At 41.2% G+C, this 16,888-nt stretch overlaps 2 protein-coding genes across 2 annotated transcripts in view; one reads left to right on the forward strand and one right to left on the reverse strand.

The window, feature by feature from the left end:
- Window positions 1-2,306: 2,306 nt before the first annotated feature.
- On the reverse strand, window positions 2,307-8,365 carry T265_14504 (hypothetical protein; the record flags this gene model as incomplete). The annotated part of the gene is given in 6 exon segments (XM_009173955.1): window positions 2,307-2,591; window positions 2,597-2,700; window positions 2,912-2,947; window positions 5,982-6,172; window positions 7,097-7,296; window positions 8,318-8,365. Coding segments are annotated over 6 exon segments (864 nt in total).
- The window catches only part of T265_08211 (hypothetical protein), a gene marked incomplete at both ends in the record, with an annotated part of 48,410 nt that continues 37,679 nt past the window's right edge, over window positions 6,158-16,888 (forward strand). Inside the window, one exon of the mRNA XM_009173946.1 lies at window positions 6,158-6,649. Within this exon, the coding sequence (XP_009172210.1) occupies window positions 6,582-6,649 (68 nt within the window). The remainder of the gene's footprint in view (window positions 6,650-16,888) is intronic.

Raw genomic sequence — 16,888 nt, forward strand, 5'->3', positions numbered from 1 at the left:
GAGTGAGTACAACTGGGCTCTAATCTGCTCACGTTAACCTCCAAGTACTTCTAGCGTAGTGAGATATTCACCTCCTACTCGAGTGCGCAAACGAGCTTAACAGAGTTTTAATGACCGGAGCATGCAGGTTTCATTGGCGCAATTCCATCACACATACAAGGTTTAGGGTCTCTATAACATGTGACAGCCTAGTCCGAATAAAGAGCTAGTGAGTGAACAAATAACTGGTTACGTCATATCTTAATGCTCATCTCAGTCGCTTACAACCCGTGTTCTTCAATACCCTTCAATAGTCTTCAAATAGCTCTTCGGGTTATTAAAATCTGAGAACAGAAGTGCTGGTATGAGAAAGCTGACATCCAGGTCTCTGGTGCAGTTTCTAAAGTTCCGTTCGACAGTAGGATTAGTGTAAAGTGTTCCAACTAGCTAGTGTCCAACTAGCTAATTAAGAAAATCGCGGAGTCGTTTCTATCCACGAATCACAGTGGAACGACAACATTTGTATTTAAATCGACCTTATTGCTCACTGCGGTCTTAATTGCCTTTTGCAAAATTCCACAAAAACCCCTGTAAACGAAGGTGAGGCAAATTAAAACCAATCAGCCGGATAGTTTCATTGATTTGTTTGTCTATCTGCTCGCTAGATAGAGAGCACAAGTCATTTTGAATGATAACCAGTTCTCATAGTCAACGGTAGGTTCGTGTAAAACTGGAATCCTTGGGGTTATTTTTAGGATTAGGTTTAGACTACAACAGAACTGTCATTTCCCTACAATAACGAAGATGGTTATATACATGTACGTGTGGTGTACTCATTTGCTTAATGCATCGCAAGCATTGTGCTGGTATTCCTTCTGAAAGCCTAACTTCAATTGCACACTTCTCCAACAATCGAAACCTCGCTGAACTTCGTACTTTTATTCACCTAACCGAGTTATGAAAGCAATCGTATTAATTTGTTTGTAGGACAAAATGGATTATTTGTTGCCAGTGGGATCTGCTACGCGTGCGATCCTTCGAATTTTCCCATACAGGACGAGATGGCTCAGGCGCGAATTTTCTGACTGTAAGATCCGTTGTTTTGAACCCGACCTCTACATCTCGATTTATCCTATCTAGTCTTGGGCAACATGGCAGTATCCCAGCCCTCCAATTTCCTTCAGGTGAAATGGCAGATATGTACCAAAAGGATGTAACAGCTGAAAAATCTTTAATGATTTTTATTTATACAGGTATCACTGGTAAAGTATTTTCGAAACCTGTTCCGTCTTGGATTGGAGCTGAATCGGAGGGAATTTACATGATTCCGTTCCGTGAAATCATCATAAACTGAACTCTGTGGTAATCCTCCCTGTAATTTGTTGTCGAAAGTCAAGGTATACAAGCCTTATTACAAAGCAGTAGTTTCCAAAGTGTTTGGCATCACCGTCCATTGGAATATATGTTATTGTATCATTTTCCGGTTAGAGCTTTGATATGGGAAGCAAACGATTAAAATCATCGGACACTTTCTAAGCAGTAAGTGGGAGAAATTAGGTCAGGGTTATTAATTTTTGAGATTTCAAAAATCCACTCCGAAAAAACATGTTTAACTGGAAAGCTATGATCATTTTTGGAAAGAAGCAAATCACAAGTTTACCGAAACTTCATCGATAATTCATAAACGGTTTTGTCCTTGTTGGGGATCATCACCTTTGTGCAGTCTCTGAGTTTCAGTCAATCTCATCTTCTACCTGAACATAAGTTTAATGAAATTGAAAAGTACCATCATTTGCACCTAGTAAAACGTGCGGCAGCATTTGTGAGGAGCATTCAGTTGAAGAATATTGTAAAGGGGAGTTTAGTTGGGATTCAGTAGAGTCCCCGATTATAACCGAATTTGTATACGAATGATTGTATTTCTCGTGACCGTCTTCATTCGAAAGAAATTTTGGTTTATAGGATACCTGCTGTGAACTTGTGGCTGGATCCATGAATCTTAACGCCACGATTCCTGTTGTTTCTTCATCCTCTTTGGTTTACTCCATAACCGACTTTCAAAGACAGTATATAGATGACTGAATTTCCAACTTCGAGAAGGAAGTGCTTATTAGCCGCCGAATTTCGTGATTTAGCTATTTAAAATCAACGTGTTTAAAGTCCACCTGACAATGAATGTAACTAATGCATGCTATGGTTTTTGCGGGAGGTGTATTGTTCAGTTTCACATCACTCTCGTTTTGAACAGTCGCCTCCTGTCCTGGCGCAATTATTCATGTGAATCCACACCAAAGGGGGGGAAGCACTGGACTCGTGTTTCGCTCTTGTTAGAGCTCATCAGCAGTGTATATCCAATGTCCGTACCGGACACCTGACATGCGAGGCAAACGTGTTACCACGATTCCACCAGCGCACGTTGGACGCATCTGAATACTCACGTCTGAACGGGTGAACGTGTTCTCACTTGAGCGATGTGATAAATGTGCCCGACACATCATCGATACGACGTCCAACGTGCGCTGGTGGAATCGTGGTAACACGTTTGCCTCGCATGTCAGGTGTCCGGAGTTCAAACGCCGGCACGACCGTTGGATATGCACTGCTGATGAGCTCTAACAAGAGCGAAACTCGAGTCCAGTGCTTTCCCCCTTTGGTTTGGATTCACATGAATAATTGCGCCAGGACAGGAGGACGACTGTTCAAAACGAGAATGATGCGAAACTGAAGAATATAACTAACCTTTGACAATCCTCTAGCATCACCTAGGTCGATGAATATGCTCTTCAAGACAGGCTTTGAATGAGCGCTATCTTTTCCGAGTAGTGATGGCCCATAGGTAGCACGTCAGTCCACAGGAAAATATGCGACCAGGTGAATCGCGGACGGAATCAATAAGGTGCCGTTACACCGAATGAATATCGACGTCACTCACGGATTGCGTTCACTGGATTGTGTAAATTACGGAGAACTGATGAAAAAAAAAACAGAAAAAAGACGCACAGATTGTCGTCGGATGAACAAACTAGGATTAAAATCAACTTCATTACTAGGTGAATGAATTTCCATGTACCCACACTGCAGCTGAGGAAAGACTTGAATATTATTGTTTGTGAACCCTGTTAGTTGCGCTTTCACCACACGCTCTTGTGTAGTATCTTGGGTCAGAGAGATGTCACTGGCGACGGAGAGTTCTTGCCACATTTATAAGGTTTGTGTGTATGTGGTTATCATAAATATACAGTTACAACCACGCGATCAGCGTGGTGATACCACTGATGGGACTATTATTACACACGCATGAATTCCGCTAGACTAGTTTCTAACTACTTCATTATTAGGGTAGAATTTCACGAGTTAACCCCGAGTCATGCTAAATGCGACATTTTGTAGTGACTGATGAACTGTCCGCACATCTACCACGGATAACATAAGATTGCGTCATAAAAAGGGGGCCGAAAAATTGAGAAAGGTGAATCTTACATAATTTAAGCGTCAGATTACTCTGACCAACGTTCAGTCAGTAGGTTCAGAAGCCGGGAATAAACCCTTCCCTTGAATTCCGTATATTCCCTCTTTAGTGAGGATTTTCTTTCTGTCAGTTGAGAGTTAGTGGTATGGAGCAGCATTTTCCGTACGAACAGTATCCCATTTCATAGCACTGTACGTCTATATCCATGCGGTTTCCAAACTGTGCTGTCTTGTTCTTTCGCTTGAGGATATTACTGTTCATATCCATGTTATTGTTAACTGTACTCAACTTACCCACATATCCACAACCTGATTAATAACGACACATTTTTTCTTCTCAGGGAAAACAACTTTATGGGTGAGACTGTCTGATGCATTAATATTCCGTCTCAATCAAACATTACGACCCAAGTAACACTACGCGTTTCGAACCAGACACCACTTTCAAGGCTTGTTCTTGTTGTACTACACGCATATTCAGAAGTCTGTAAGTTCATGAGGGTCAGCCGTAGTAACATCATTCCAAAAGCTCCGAGTTGTGCTACCGAACTAAGTGTTCGAAGCATACAGGCTGATTAATTTGTCTGGTATATAATCCTAAATAAAGCTATCCATTTCTGCACGACGTTACCATTCAACAAAGCCTCAAACAGTGGAACTGAAATTGTCATCTCAAAGAAATTATCCGTCTTGGAGGCGATCGTCCAAGAGTGGGTATATTATTCTTGGAAATTTGTTTTGTCAGCGCAGCAAGAAGGCAACACAAACAGCAGCAGGGCAGAAAATCAGTTGATGTTTCTCAACCTTCTGATGCTACTTTATGACGGTATTGTCTTATGTAATGCGACAAGTACTACAATCAAGATACAGTGCACATTAGCACCATAGACCAGTAGAAACTTTGAATTACACTGTCCAGGGCTACCACTCGAGAATCTCCACAGCATTTTCACAAAGTATGTGACAGCAGAACGTTGATGACTTTATCGTCGTTCTTCATAGTTTGGAGTTTCAGTCTAGTAAGAATACACCAGAAGCTAATGGGTTATTTCCTGAAATTGTGGTTTGAATATCGAAAGACTGAGAAATTTCCGGGTATTTTTGGATGCTTAACTGTACCAAGCTGGGTGATCTACTTGATCTCACAAAAAATGAGAACCGATTTGGACGGAGTGGCTGAACACTTCAACCGACGTATATTGAAATAATACTGACGGTACTATTTAACTCCATAAACATAACCACTTGTAACAATTAGAAACCATGGCTGTTGTTTTAAAATTGCAATATAAACGAGAAGATTCTGGACAGGGAAGCCACCGTTAGGACTACATCGATAAGCATTTTACATAGACTATCCCTGTTTTTTACATCTTCGTTTACACTAGTTCCATCCGAACAGACGCCAACGCTTGGTCGAGGTTTCTTGTGTTCTGGTTAACAAGATGAGATGCCGAAGAAGGATTAAAGTATGCATTCTTTTACTACGTTCAGTCGCTGACTAATCCAATTAATAAAGTCGTCTATCCAGTCAGAGTTTCTTGAAGGAAGTGAAATCAAGTGGAACGCTGTGCCACCGTGCAATGTATCCAACCACTAAAACACTTGTTCGAGACCTCCGCTTCCGTAATACAGAACACCAGTCCCCATCTACAGTCCGAGCGGACACTGCAGTACTAATTGCAGGCACTAGTTCCATTCAATAGTCGCTTATCCAGACATCGTATTTAGCTTTTACCCATGCTGAAGCCCGAGCTTAACGTACAAGTATTTCCTGGGTGTAAAGGAATCCCAAATCTGTATTATACCGGAGTCTTCCAACATAAAAATGGACCGACGAATAAATATTTCCCAGGTTAAATCAGTCGGACCAAATTCAAATTCGGTAAGTCATCTGGAGCTGGGATATTACCCGTGGCGCACTTATCGGGAACCAAGTTCTCTACGAAGCCTTTTGCCTACTAATTGGTTGGGCTTCAAATTTAGTCATCATCCAGACAGTTAACGTAGTTGACTCATTTTATTCGGTCACGATGGAAAACAAAACGCTGTTAGCGATCAACTTAGTAGGAATTCGATAACTGCTGGCCTTGTGCTTGCTTATTGCTGTTCAGTCTAGTGGGGATTTTAGCGTAAATTGGTGAGGTACATGACTGCGCAAAAGGACCAATAGATGGTTCAGTCCGCCTTTGAGTAGGAACAATAAAATCGATGGATATTTATTTATTTCTCCGACCGAGTACAACATACCAATAGTACTGCTGTCACCAGTTGCCCACGTGTCGGCTAACTGTAGAGCTATGCCTCGCCCATCCAACCTGGCAACGCGTCAGGCTACAGCGAGTGTATTGGCTACCAGAACTTTGGTAGCCATGGCTAGTCGAGTAGATTAACCCCACCCACGTATGACTCAGGCTGATAGCCAAACACGCACAGGCACACCTACAAGTGGACGTTGCCACGTAGGAACATGGTTTTCACCTGACTCGGGCGGTCTTGACGCTAGCGCGTGCGCCTACGTATGGCTCACTCACTATTCCAAAACTGGCCAATGGGGACGCTGTCGCTGAATCGTAGACTTCCAGCGAATACAGGATCGTAGACACTGTGCTTGCGGACAAGCAACGACGAGCACACAAGCTTGACCCACGCATCCATTATTTTAGACAGCTGTGGATGTTGCATGGATGTGTGTGCCTGTTTTAAACCATTTCGAACTATTGTGCTGACTAACCAAACACAACCCAAAATCTCACATGCACATGGTGGTGGCGTTGATGATTTTACGGAGATGACGGATGGACTGTGTTCGAGGTTGAGTTGGTGTGTTGCATCGAGCTGCATACAAGTGTAAACATCCACTCACACAGACACACACACACACACAAACACGTTCGGGAACACAAACGCGCACACACTCCTGCAGAACATGGATAACTCAATCGTTTGAAGCAGATTTGCTAAAGCATATCTAACTGACGGTTGTGAACTGGATCCTGTTCAGATCATTGTGGAATTCCTTTTATTTCCCCTATCGTTCACGAACACGGAGACGCAATAAAGTCAATTGTCATTTCTGTCTGGGAAATTTCAGTGTCAGACGGCCGATAGACTTCGGTGTTTGAAATAAACGGATGTTGAATTCGGAACACTTCACTTCACCGCCCAAAAACATGGTCCATGCTTCTATGGATCACACCACGTAAGTTGCAACTTCCAGTAGTCGGGATAAAAGTTGATGAATTTGCACGGGCAAAAATGGATTTAAGGTATTTCTTATACTGTCGGAATCTCCCTGGTTCTCACTGATTCTGTTGCGGATGGCTCACGAGTACTGTAGGGTTCCATTAACGGACTTCATATACACAGATGTCTAGTGTGATCCTGACTTATTTTTACTGGGAAACGTTTCCCAGCAATAAATCTACCGACTTTTACCACGTTTTCCCGGGAACGTATGGTCTTTCACGTTGAATAGTGATCAAACTGCATCACGTTCCTTCAGGTATTTAGGGCCTTTAAATTCTAAGATGGCACAAGAAACGGACAGGGACTCATAGTCACTTGTTAATGAGGAAGTTTCGAGGTTAGCTTTGATGTAGCGAAATACACACATTTGCAGACAAATTTGGTCCTGCGAGATACTCACCTGGAACCCAGCTGAATCTCTCGTCTGTGATTTTTCCAGGCAACTGAATGTGCTGCAACAGGCTGCCTCATGTTTGAATTGCTACGATATTCATGATATCGCGATATATGTATATTCGTATTGCACTGATCATAAGGTTGCTGAAAATTCTTCGACAGCTCACGACATAAGGTTGACGGAGACTCGGGGACTGTGCCTACCTGTAAGCCTCAAGAAGGGTGAAACCGGTCGTGGGCTGTCGAAGAATTTTCAGCAACCTTGTGAGTAGTGCAATACGAATATCCTTAATGTAGTGTGCGTTGCAGTACTTGTATTAAAAAAGACTATCCTTAACGAGTTCGTCGTCTGGCTGAACCTACAAACGAGATTTGCATGAATAGGGATTAAACGCTGGATATGTCTAGGTTGTTTGGGCAATCGTGTAATTTGACAGAAGCGTCAGACCTGATATAGAACGCAAAAGTGGATCACATGTGGGTGTGCTGTGATACAACCACTGAGAGGCCGTTTTTAGACGGGAAGTGGAATTATTGCCATTATACAGTGAAAGTTTCTTGTCCCGTAACGGACACTAATGATGGTTATGGAATTTACTTCCTCTAATGACGTAAGTATAGTGTCGAGCACAAATGACTGCAACAAAATTATCCCCTTTGATAACCAAGGTGTAGTTGGTGATGTTGGCATTAGTTGACTGGGTCCACATTATGACGGGTAAATCAGGCGCACGCAGGAGTGCTGCAAACCTCGTAAAACGTGTGTGAAACCGCCCATTCCTAGAGCTGACAAGAATGCCCCGGCACTTGTTAACCCGTGAAACAAAGGTCTTCAACCAGTGCACGTTTTCCCTCAATCTTACTGGCGTGTGGAGGAAACTAGTGTAAACTAACCTATCCTGATCATTTCACACCAATGTTCCTTATCATAGAGCAGCGGCTGTCTAGTGTAGCCCTACTTGAATTTGAGCGTTTCATAGTATAGTATAGTGTAGTATAGTATAGTATAGTATAGTATAGTATAGTATAGTATAGTATAGTATAGTATAGTATAGTATAGTATAGTATAGTATAGTATAGTATAGTATAGTATAGTATAGTATAGTATAGTATTGTATAGTATAGTATAGCATAGCATAGTGTAGTATAGTATAGTGAATATACCACATTTGGTATTGTGCGAGCTGACTAAAAAATTGAATAAACCATACATAATAAACCTTACATGGCTGAATTGCTTCATCTTCTCTGACAGCTGTTCACGGTTGATCATTGGCGGAGACTAACTGTTTTACTGATCAGTCTCACTGGCCAAAAGGCAAATGGTTTTGACTTTTATGGTATGGCTGCCTTGGAGGTTATTTGAAAAATCAGCTGACCCAAAGGCTGTGTAGTGAGAGTCTGTTTGCTTTTGTCTGAAATCTGTTTTTCATCGATTGAAATACATGCGTGATTAACCTACGTTTGAGATAATGAATAACTCTCATGTTCTCATCTGCGAAAATATTAATTTCTGAGGTTTTATTCATTTGGCACCAGAGTAGAAAAAGTCAATTTTTGAAAACGTTTCTGGAAACTTGGCTTCTGGGAGACATCGAGGACAAGAGAATAGGAATATGAAATGTATTGGGCACAAAAATTTATCAACTTTCGGTGTGGAAGTAATTCGGTTAGCCATCACAGACGTGGTAACTAAAACAATTACTAGACACTTGAGCAAAGACTGTGATATGGTGGGAGGAAAGATCGAATTTGTGATCAGGCAATTTTAAGACTACCTGGCATCCGTTTCTTCTTGAGAGATGTTCATTAATGCCAAAGTTTCGGTATGCTGATTCACCATGCCATTAAAGCTCATTCTTCGAATTCTGTGCCTTGTATTGGGCTCCAAATTAAAGCTATTTTCAATTTTATAGGAAGATTGTTGTGCAAACTTTACAGTGCATGTATTCGTTTTGAATCTTTTTATCCCAAGACTGCCAAAAGCGTGAATAGAAACTCTTTTGTCGACCGTATTCATTTGTGTCAGCTAACAAATAGGAAGCCCTAGTTCTGCTACTATGCCATGAAAATAAACATATTCAATCAAAAATTTAGAGTGAGTTCCTTCCGTATTCTAGCAAACTTACTGATGCTTTCTTGTGCGATGTCTAGAAAGTGACCTGGGGCGGGATGAGAAACCATGTGATAAGTTGGTGCTTTCGTTAAACCAGTAAGGGCACAGAGTTCACCCTCACATCACTCTTGTCTGAATTGATCTCCTGTGCTGGCCAAATTATCTCCGGAAGCACTGGACTCGAATTTCGCTCTTACTGGAGCTCATCAGCAATGCATACCCTTGGCCGTGCCGAGGCTTGAACTCAGGACACCTTGAACGCAAGGCAAGACTAAACCAGGTCACTCTGGGCTCACATGAATTATCACGTCTGAACAGGGGAACCTGTTCACGCTTGAGTGATGTGATTGGCTTGCACGATCTCTCGAACCACTCAGGAAATATTCTGGTCGTGTTGATCGATCGACCCGCCTGTAAGGGCTCCCCAGGTAGGTAGCGCCACGGACGCCTGAAGCAATAGTTGATTGGTTCTAGGTGATTGCGGGATTCGCAGAATTCACTCTCGTTTGAATAGTCCTCCATTGGAGTAGAATATGTAGCAGGCTGCTTTATAACGTCTCGTAAACGTGGTTAAATCCAACAACTGAGAGATTAGAAAATGATTTTTCATCCCGCATTCTGATTTTTTGAAGTAATATCCTTATCAACCAACATTTGCGAAAGTTTATTTCAACCAAATAGACGGGTCTTTTAATAAAAAAAATTGTGGACATTGATTTTTCTGGAAGTGAAGTATCGATGCTACGAACGGGATCACATTTGCAAACCTACGTTTCTTTATTTTAATGCATTCACCAAGGTTCCAATTCCGCTGGTTCATGCACATATGTAAAATCCGATCTACTGCTCTGACCATTTAACGATCTCAGTGTGGATCGATGAGAAGAACAGAAAGATCAATTCGTCTAGAACACGATTCAGCTGATTTCGAAATTAAGTCCTGTGTGGTTAGGAGGAAAAGAAGTGTTTTACAGACTATTGATTTTTCTGACAATATACTAGGTCATATAAATCATGCGCCTGTCGACGAATCCAGGTTATGAGTCAACGGCCTAAACATTACTCCCATGTATGAGATCCTAAGTGTTTAACTAATGTAGCGAAAATAAGTATCTAAAAAAAGAACTTATCCGAATGAATGCTACTATCACTGCAAAATCCCTTCATAACTCACCAGCTCACAGGGGCAACCCTCTATATTAATCGCTTCGTGTTATTCCAGGCAGGTTCCGGTTTTTTGGATCCCTGAGGTGATTTTGGAAGCTCTTAGGAAAATGTGTGTGAACCAGTTGGTCTCAAAATCACATTATTTATGTTCTCCAAAATCAACAAATGAATGTACATATGTGTATATTCAGTTTAGCTCACAGCTTTCAGGAATGTTTTCTCTGCAGTGGTCATCCATATCTAGTTTGAAAAATGAATACTGTAAAATGATTTGCTTAAAAAATATCTGTTATTGGTAATCTAGACTTATAACCCCAGTAACTGGCTGAAAACACTTCTGGAATAAACCTGATATCCATCTTAACACACAGAGGTTTTTTTACCGAAATTTGATCCTATTATTTCGGAATAAAGTGAATATTTTATGGCATGAGAACAGAACACATCTTTTGTACTTTTTGGGACAAATTATCCGTTGAAGGGAGATTGCTGGCTTTTTGTAGTGAATAGTTTACCACTGTGTTCTGAGACAGGCGAAGCCAACCAGTAAACTGCTTCTATGCTAGCTCCCGGACTTGATCAGAGGTCATATGCGAGCTCACACATATGCTAGTGCAGGGAATAGCCACGTCAAAGCGTAGGCTGGGTGTGACCTCATGGTCGGCTGCGCCTAAGTTTTAATGATAACGACCAGTCAAACTGCTTGTGCACAATGGAAGACGAGTGCCTTTCAGTGTGGTCCCTTGAAGATGAGTCACTGAAACCTCAAAACCTTTGGGTCTCAGAATCTGCTCAATTGATGATCCTGAGTAGGAATCTTCACGTCAGCCAGGGGAAGGTTTGGTGAGGACCATTGTTTCAGACTACAAAGCATCCACGTGTTATGACACCATCAAATTCATGTACCCAGTCTATGCACCGGATTTGCCAAGTCGATTTCGGGTGTCCGAAATCAATCCATCCTCGATGTCTGTTTGTCGGTTATAGGTCACCGAAGAGGGTTGCTGCTGTTTTTATATTTTACTAACTTATATTTCCGTATTGTATTCATAACAGCCATTGTTACATCCATTACTTGTGCGAATACAGATGGCATACAGAAATGTTGCCTACGCTTTCACTCTGGATGTTCATATCTCATAATTCTTGTTGAGTCAGTTTTCTCAATTAAGTTTTGATGCAGGCAAACTTTGAGTCAGTAGCCTGTGAAAACTGACGTGTAATGACACTGGTCGGGATTTCACTCGTACCAGGTACCTTTTGACCTCCAGCAGAGCTGCATTTTATTCCATCTTCTTGGGCACTGTGTAAGTCGATGACCCGCTCCCACTAAACTGTCACAAAACTCCAATCTTAACATCCTGCTTTGGTGGGCCTTCAAATCGATTTTATGCTTTCACTTTAAAGAGTTGTACATTACTTTTAACTTAAAATGGAGATACTCTGCATTTGTACCCCCGTTTTTGGAAGGTAAACTACAACTTGCTTCGATTTTAACATCTGCCTATTCCCTGTACTATGTTAGTCCTATCAGAAATTACTGACAAAAGAAAGTCTTCTGAGTGACCCTGCTTGGGTCCTCCTTTCAACAAAACCCAAAAGGTAAGCTCCAGCTTACTATAACAACTCAGCGAACAACCGATAAATCTGTAATACTCTGGCACCTGATCGCCATCCGCGACGAATTTCATCTTAGATAGAATTCATTAGGCAAGCGCAGTCACCCAAATTGTAGGCACAAATATCACAACTAGGCGACTGATGTGGAATTCAGCTGTCTTTTGTTAACAACACACTAGGTTGCAAATGAGTTTACCTGAAGGACATAGGGATCCTTTATGTCTTCTTAATGCACAGATGGTCCTCTATAAAGATCGCACCAATCTTCCCTAAATATCTTCACAAACTATAGGCGCACTCGGGGTAACTTTCACAGCAGTGTCCGGTCCAGGAATTCTAGAAAATTTCTGCGTGGCTCGTGCGCACTGACGTTTTGAGAGATGTGGGTACTGTCAGTCCTGTTCAGAAAAATACAGTATTTTGCGATGCAAAGTCCAGTAATAATTTCACACTGATCTTTGTGGTGGCCAAGTCATGTGCGTAAGAATATTGTACTCTTAGACGGGAAGACTTAGTGACACAAATGCCTCGGTCATGTGTAGAATTAGAGCCCCGGAAACAGTCAAGTTTCGAAAGCGGACAGGAATCTATAATATTGTAAATTTTTCTTGTTCAGCTTGCTAGGACTGCAGTGGACTGGATGCATCTGATATAAGGTTCATAGTCAAGAATTTAGTGCAAATCATTTGTAGAAAGCATTGTCTTTTCTAGTGGTAATATTTTTACGTTTCCTGCGATATCAAAATAATGCAATCAATACCTCTCCCACCTTGAATGATGGAAACCACTTTTTGCACCAAAAACAGATGGCATCTCTTTGTGGCGTGTCGCTTGCTTCATAGATGTTCTTCGAAAACAAAGATCTTCAGTTGTGTTGCGTCCATTTTACTTGACGAAGTGGAACATGTCATTGTGGGTTGCCAGCAGCGACCTTCGCCATTTGTATAGTACAATAAACTATTCTGAAACTTGACTGTTTCTAATATGAACCACTGAAGACATTCGAAAAAATTTCCAAATACTGGCAGCTTTCGCTCTGTCAATTAGGTTATGAATTTTCTCCTACCGGAAGTGTGAGGAAAGAATCTTTCTTGATTGTTACCGCTAACTTGATGCTCATTTCCTATGCTGAAAGATTCATCGACTAGTATAAGACTGGCACACAACTAATCATTCTTCACCTAATTGCTCACCATCTATAATGGGCCTATTCTATTTTCTCTTGAAGGAAAATTGTTCCATCTCCTCTAAATTCAACTGACTTCACTTAATTTTCCCACAAAACCTACGTTTAATTTAATTGCCAAAAGGACTGCAGACCTGAGTAGAATTAAAGATTTTGGACGAAGAGTATGTTTTTATTCTGGGTAGTTTCCACTTTTTCGTTTTATTCAGCCAGCTAAGAAACTCAAATAAGACAACATAACAGACGTCAATCAGAAATTTAGCCTGATGAAAAATACTGGTGAGGACTAACGATAAACAGCATTGGACACCTTGTCCGACAGAAACATTTCTACTCAGTTAGTTTCTTCCTTACAACTTTATGTTTAATTTAAACGCTTTACTATGCTTCATATTTATTTCGTGAATTTATCCGTCCTTAGTGAAACCTTTTATTCTGAGGATTTTCCCATGTTTCCTTCAATTAGTTACCCACAAGAACAGAAATTTTTCAAATTTTGCCTCGACACAATGCAAAAACACCGGCTGTCATCATCATCATTATCATTTTTATCATTAGAAACGACATCAATATTCACGATATGACCTACTGTACGTGGACTGGGGTGATGTCAAAGCGCCCAGAGCTAGACAGGAGCTCAACGAGAGTCCTAAACCGAAGTCTTTGGCTAAAGAACCTAATCGCAAAGCAGCGGTGTTTGGCGAGAAATCCGAGTGCATTACCGTTTTAATTAAATAGGTCACAACACGTTTTCTAATCCTCAACCTGGAGGAGCAGGTGACTGTGTTGATCAGACCCCTATGAGCGTTGAACGGGTACGGTATATCTCAGTCCGTTCATGACGGACTAATCAACACACGATGAGTAAGCATTCCAAACACACACAGTTAGGCTGCTTTTGGTTTATTTATTTTCTCTCCTAGCCAAAACGAGTGTGTTCCCTCGCATTTTTTGGTTGTTTTTTGACCTCATTTCTACAGGACAGCCACGTGCATAGCCCCGTAGCAGCAGATTAAAATCGGTGATATCGGGCGTCACCAAGGTCAATAAGGCGTTCACATATGCACTGAAAAGAGAAACAATTCAATCACTCTTACCGAAAAGCCAAACTGATACTTAATAGAACCGTTCACATGAGTTGGAACATCACGAGGAGACAGAAAACACCCTATAAGCTTAACAAACCAGACAAATCAAACACTACCTAAAGTGACTCACGAAACCATCAGCTGGTTTACATTTGTCAGATATAAAGAGTTAGTCCATTTTAGTTGGGAAAGTAGACATTTGAGTTGGAGGCAAAAGCTTCGTAGTTTTTCCACAGTTTGAACAAACTGAAAAGATTTTGAAAGTTCAAATTAGTTAAAATCATGCAGAAAACCATGTAGGAAAGCAGAAAAACACCGCACGATCGCCGCATCTTTATCAAAATTGTCCGAAATGTACCCGTAACAAATTTATGTTGATTTAAATCTCTCCAAATACCCTTCCAATTAGTAGTGAATGGTCATCTCACCATCCGTCCAGAGTCGACGTAGCACTGTGAATGGCCTACGAGAAAGTGAATGTTACCATTGGTAATTTATTCAAAGGTTTGGAAGTTATTTATTCTTCCGGCCTTCAGTAAGATGCAAAACAGATCTTTTGTGTTAACCGATTAGGGTGGCTGCGAAAACCTGCTGCATAAATTATAGGCGCAGGTGAATTAACTGATTCAACATTTATCGTTTGTTGCGGCGCCATTCCAAGTCTTGCAACAAACTTAAGGACTTCCATATGGATGCTACTCTCAGGGTTGCTGAAAAGTATTCAACAGTCCACGACCAATCTTGACCTTCTTGGAGCTCATCAGGTAGGCGCGATCCCCGAGTTTCTGTCAACTTTACATGATTCAGTTGGTACGATATTCGAGGTGTCGCATAACATTCAGCGCTATAGTGTCATAAACGGCAGATTCAGCTGTAATTCAGTTGAGTCTCTCGTGAAGACCAAATCGGTTTGCGAATATGTACAGTTTATTAAACTGAAAGATTCCACTCTTTAGATGGTCTTTACAAGATTCATTTCTTGGTACGAGTATGAGGGATGTTACAGGTCGAAATCGATTACACTGTGATCCCTGACATCACGCTCAGAGTTTGTGATACCTTTGAACAAGTTCATGCAAAGCACTGGGTCTTAATGTTGTAAAGCTCCGGTGTACTTTGCAGTGTTTTTAACATTTATCTGGTTTAAAGCTAACTAGCTTCCATTTATGCTTGGCCAATTAATTTTTACCTTCTCCGATTTCCCTCACTCCGTTCAGTAATGATATGTCCGAGCTTATTATAGTGGGACAGAGAGAACAAAGCCCTAAGACATTTTCATAGGAATAAAAAATACTTGTCTGTTCAAACCCACTGATTAGAGCTTACAATCAGAAAGTATTTGTGGGTGCAGAGGCAACTGTTTTCCAATAATTAAGCTGCACAAGGATGTGAACTTCTCCCTGTAGTATGTCATGTAAATCAAACCCTGTTGGTACAAATGAAATTTCTTTGTTGCCCCCCCCCCTAAGACGACATATTACAGGCTTATTATCTTCCTCACAAACGTATCTGACCCCCCTAAGATATTACAGGCTTATTATCTTCCTCACAAACGTATCTGACAAGAGGTTCTGATAGACGGAATAATCTGTGTCAGGAGATGAGCAGCACTCTTAGATATCCTTGGGGGAATTGCAGTGTTTTGGAAGGCAAATAAATGAAATTACCAATGCGTAATTCATCTGTGGCTGATGTTGAATCAGTACAACCGGACCATGGGGTACTTGACTCATGGAGTGGACTTTCTTATATTGCAGTAGCTGTTTCCCCATCAGAACGGGAACCACTTAATGCATCCAATGGGTGGCCTATTAAGGCTCGCACAAGCCTTGAGACCAGCTCTGAAAGACGTGAACGAATCAATACACTAACAACTCATTACCTGACTGCCTAAAGCAGAAACTGTTCACTTCTTTAATTAATGCACAGTTTATAGTGTTTTGCTGCGCTGTTGGCCGGTTGCTTTGACGCGCGATCTAATGTGTCCGTGGAGGAACCTGAATCTGAATTTGCATATGATTAAATCAACGAATGTGTCCTTGTGTGCTAGTGTGGACATCCCGGTACACTCTTTAATTCATTCCATCTCTCAAAAGAGATTCACTCAAAATGTTCATCCGTCAGCGACAAGTGAACTATAGACAATCTGCATTACTACCTTTCCCTTTACCGAGGGACATTTGCAAGAATCAACCATACAACTTCTGCCTGAGAAGCCAACTATTCTTGGCGCATATTTCACACAAAACAAGCAAGAGCTAGGCAATTATTAATTAGCCAGCAGGTTTTGGTGGTAAGCTTAACGACCGTGTTTTATAACCGTTTCTCAAGGGGTTACTTCTCCGGACAATGAGATGGGTGCTCATAAACGTTACAAATAAGCTATCGCATTCTAGTAGGCTTCCTTTAGGAATTATGTACGCAGATTTCTTTATGTACATCTCTTTCGTAGTTCATCATGCAGAGTGTCGGTTTCAAGCAGCTGCGTTCGTCCATGAACAGCAATCAGAGAAACATCAAAATTGATAATAATAATAATAATAGTAATAATAATCGACAGCATGACAGTGTTCAACACCGATGCTTCACTGCCGTACAACCATGATTTATTTAAAAGCC

The sequence above is a fragment of the Opisthorchis viverrini genome, assembly GCF_000715545.1.
Source record: "Opisthorchis viverrini unplaced genomic scaffold opera_v5_208, whole genome shotgun sequence".
Classification (NCBI taxonomy): domain Eukaryota; kingdom Metazoa; phylum Platyhelminthes; class Trematoda; order Opisthorchiida; family Opisthorchiidae; genus Opisthorchis; species Opisthorchis viverrini.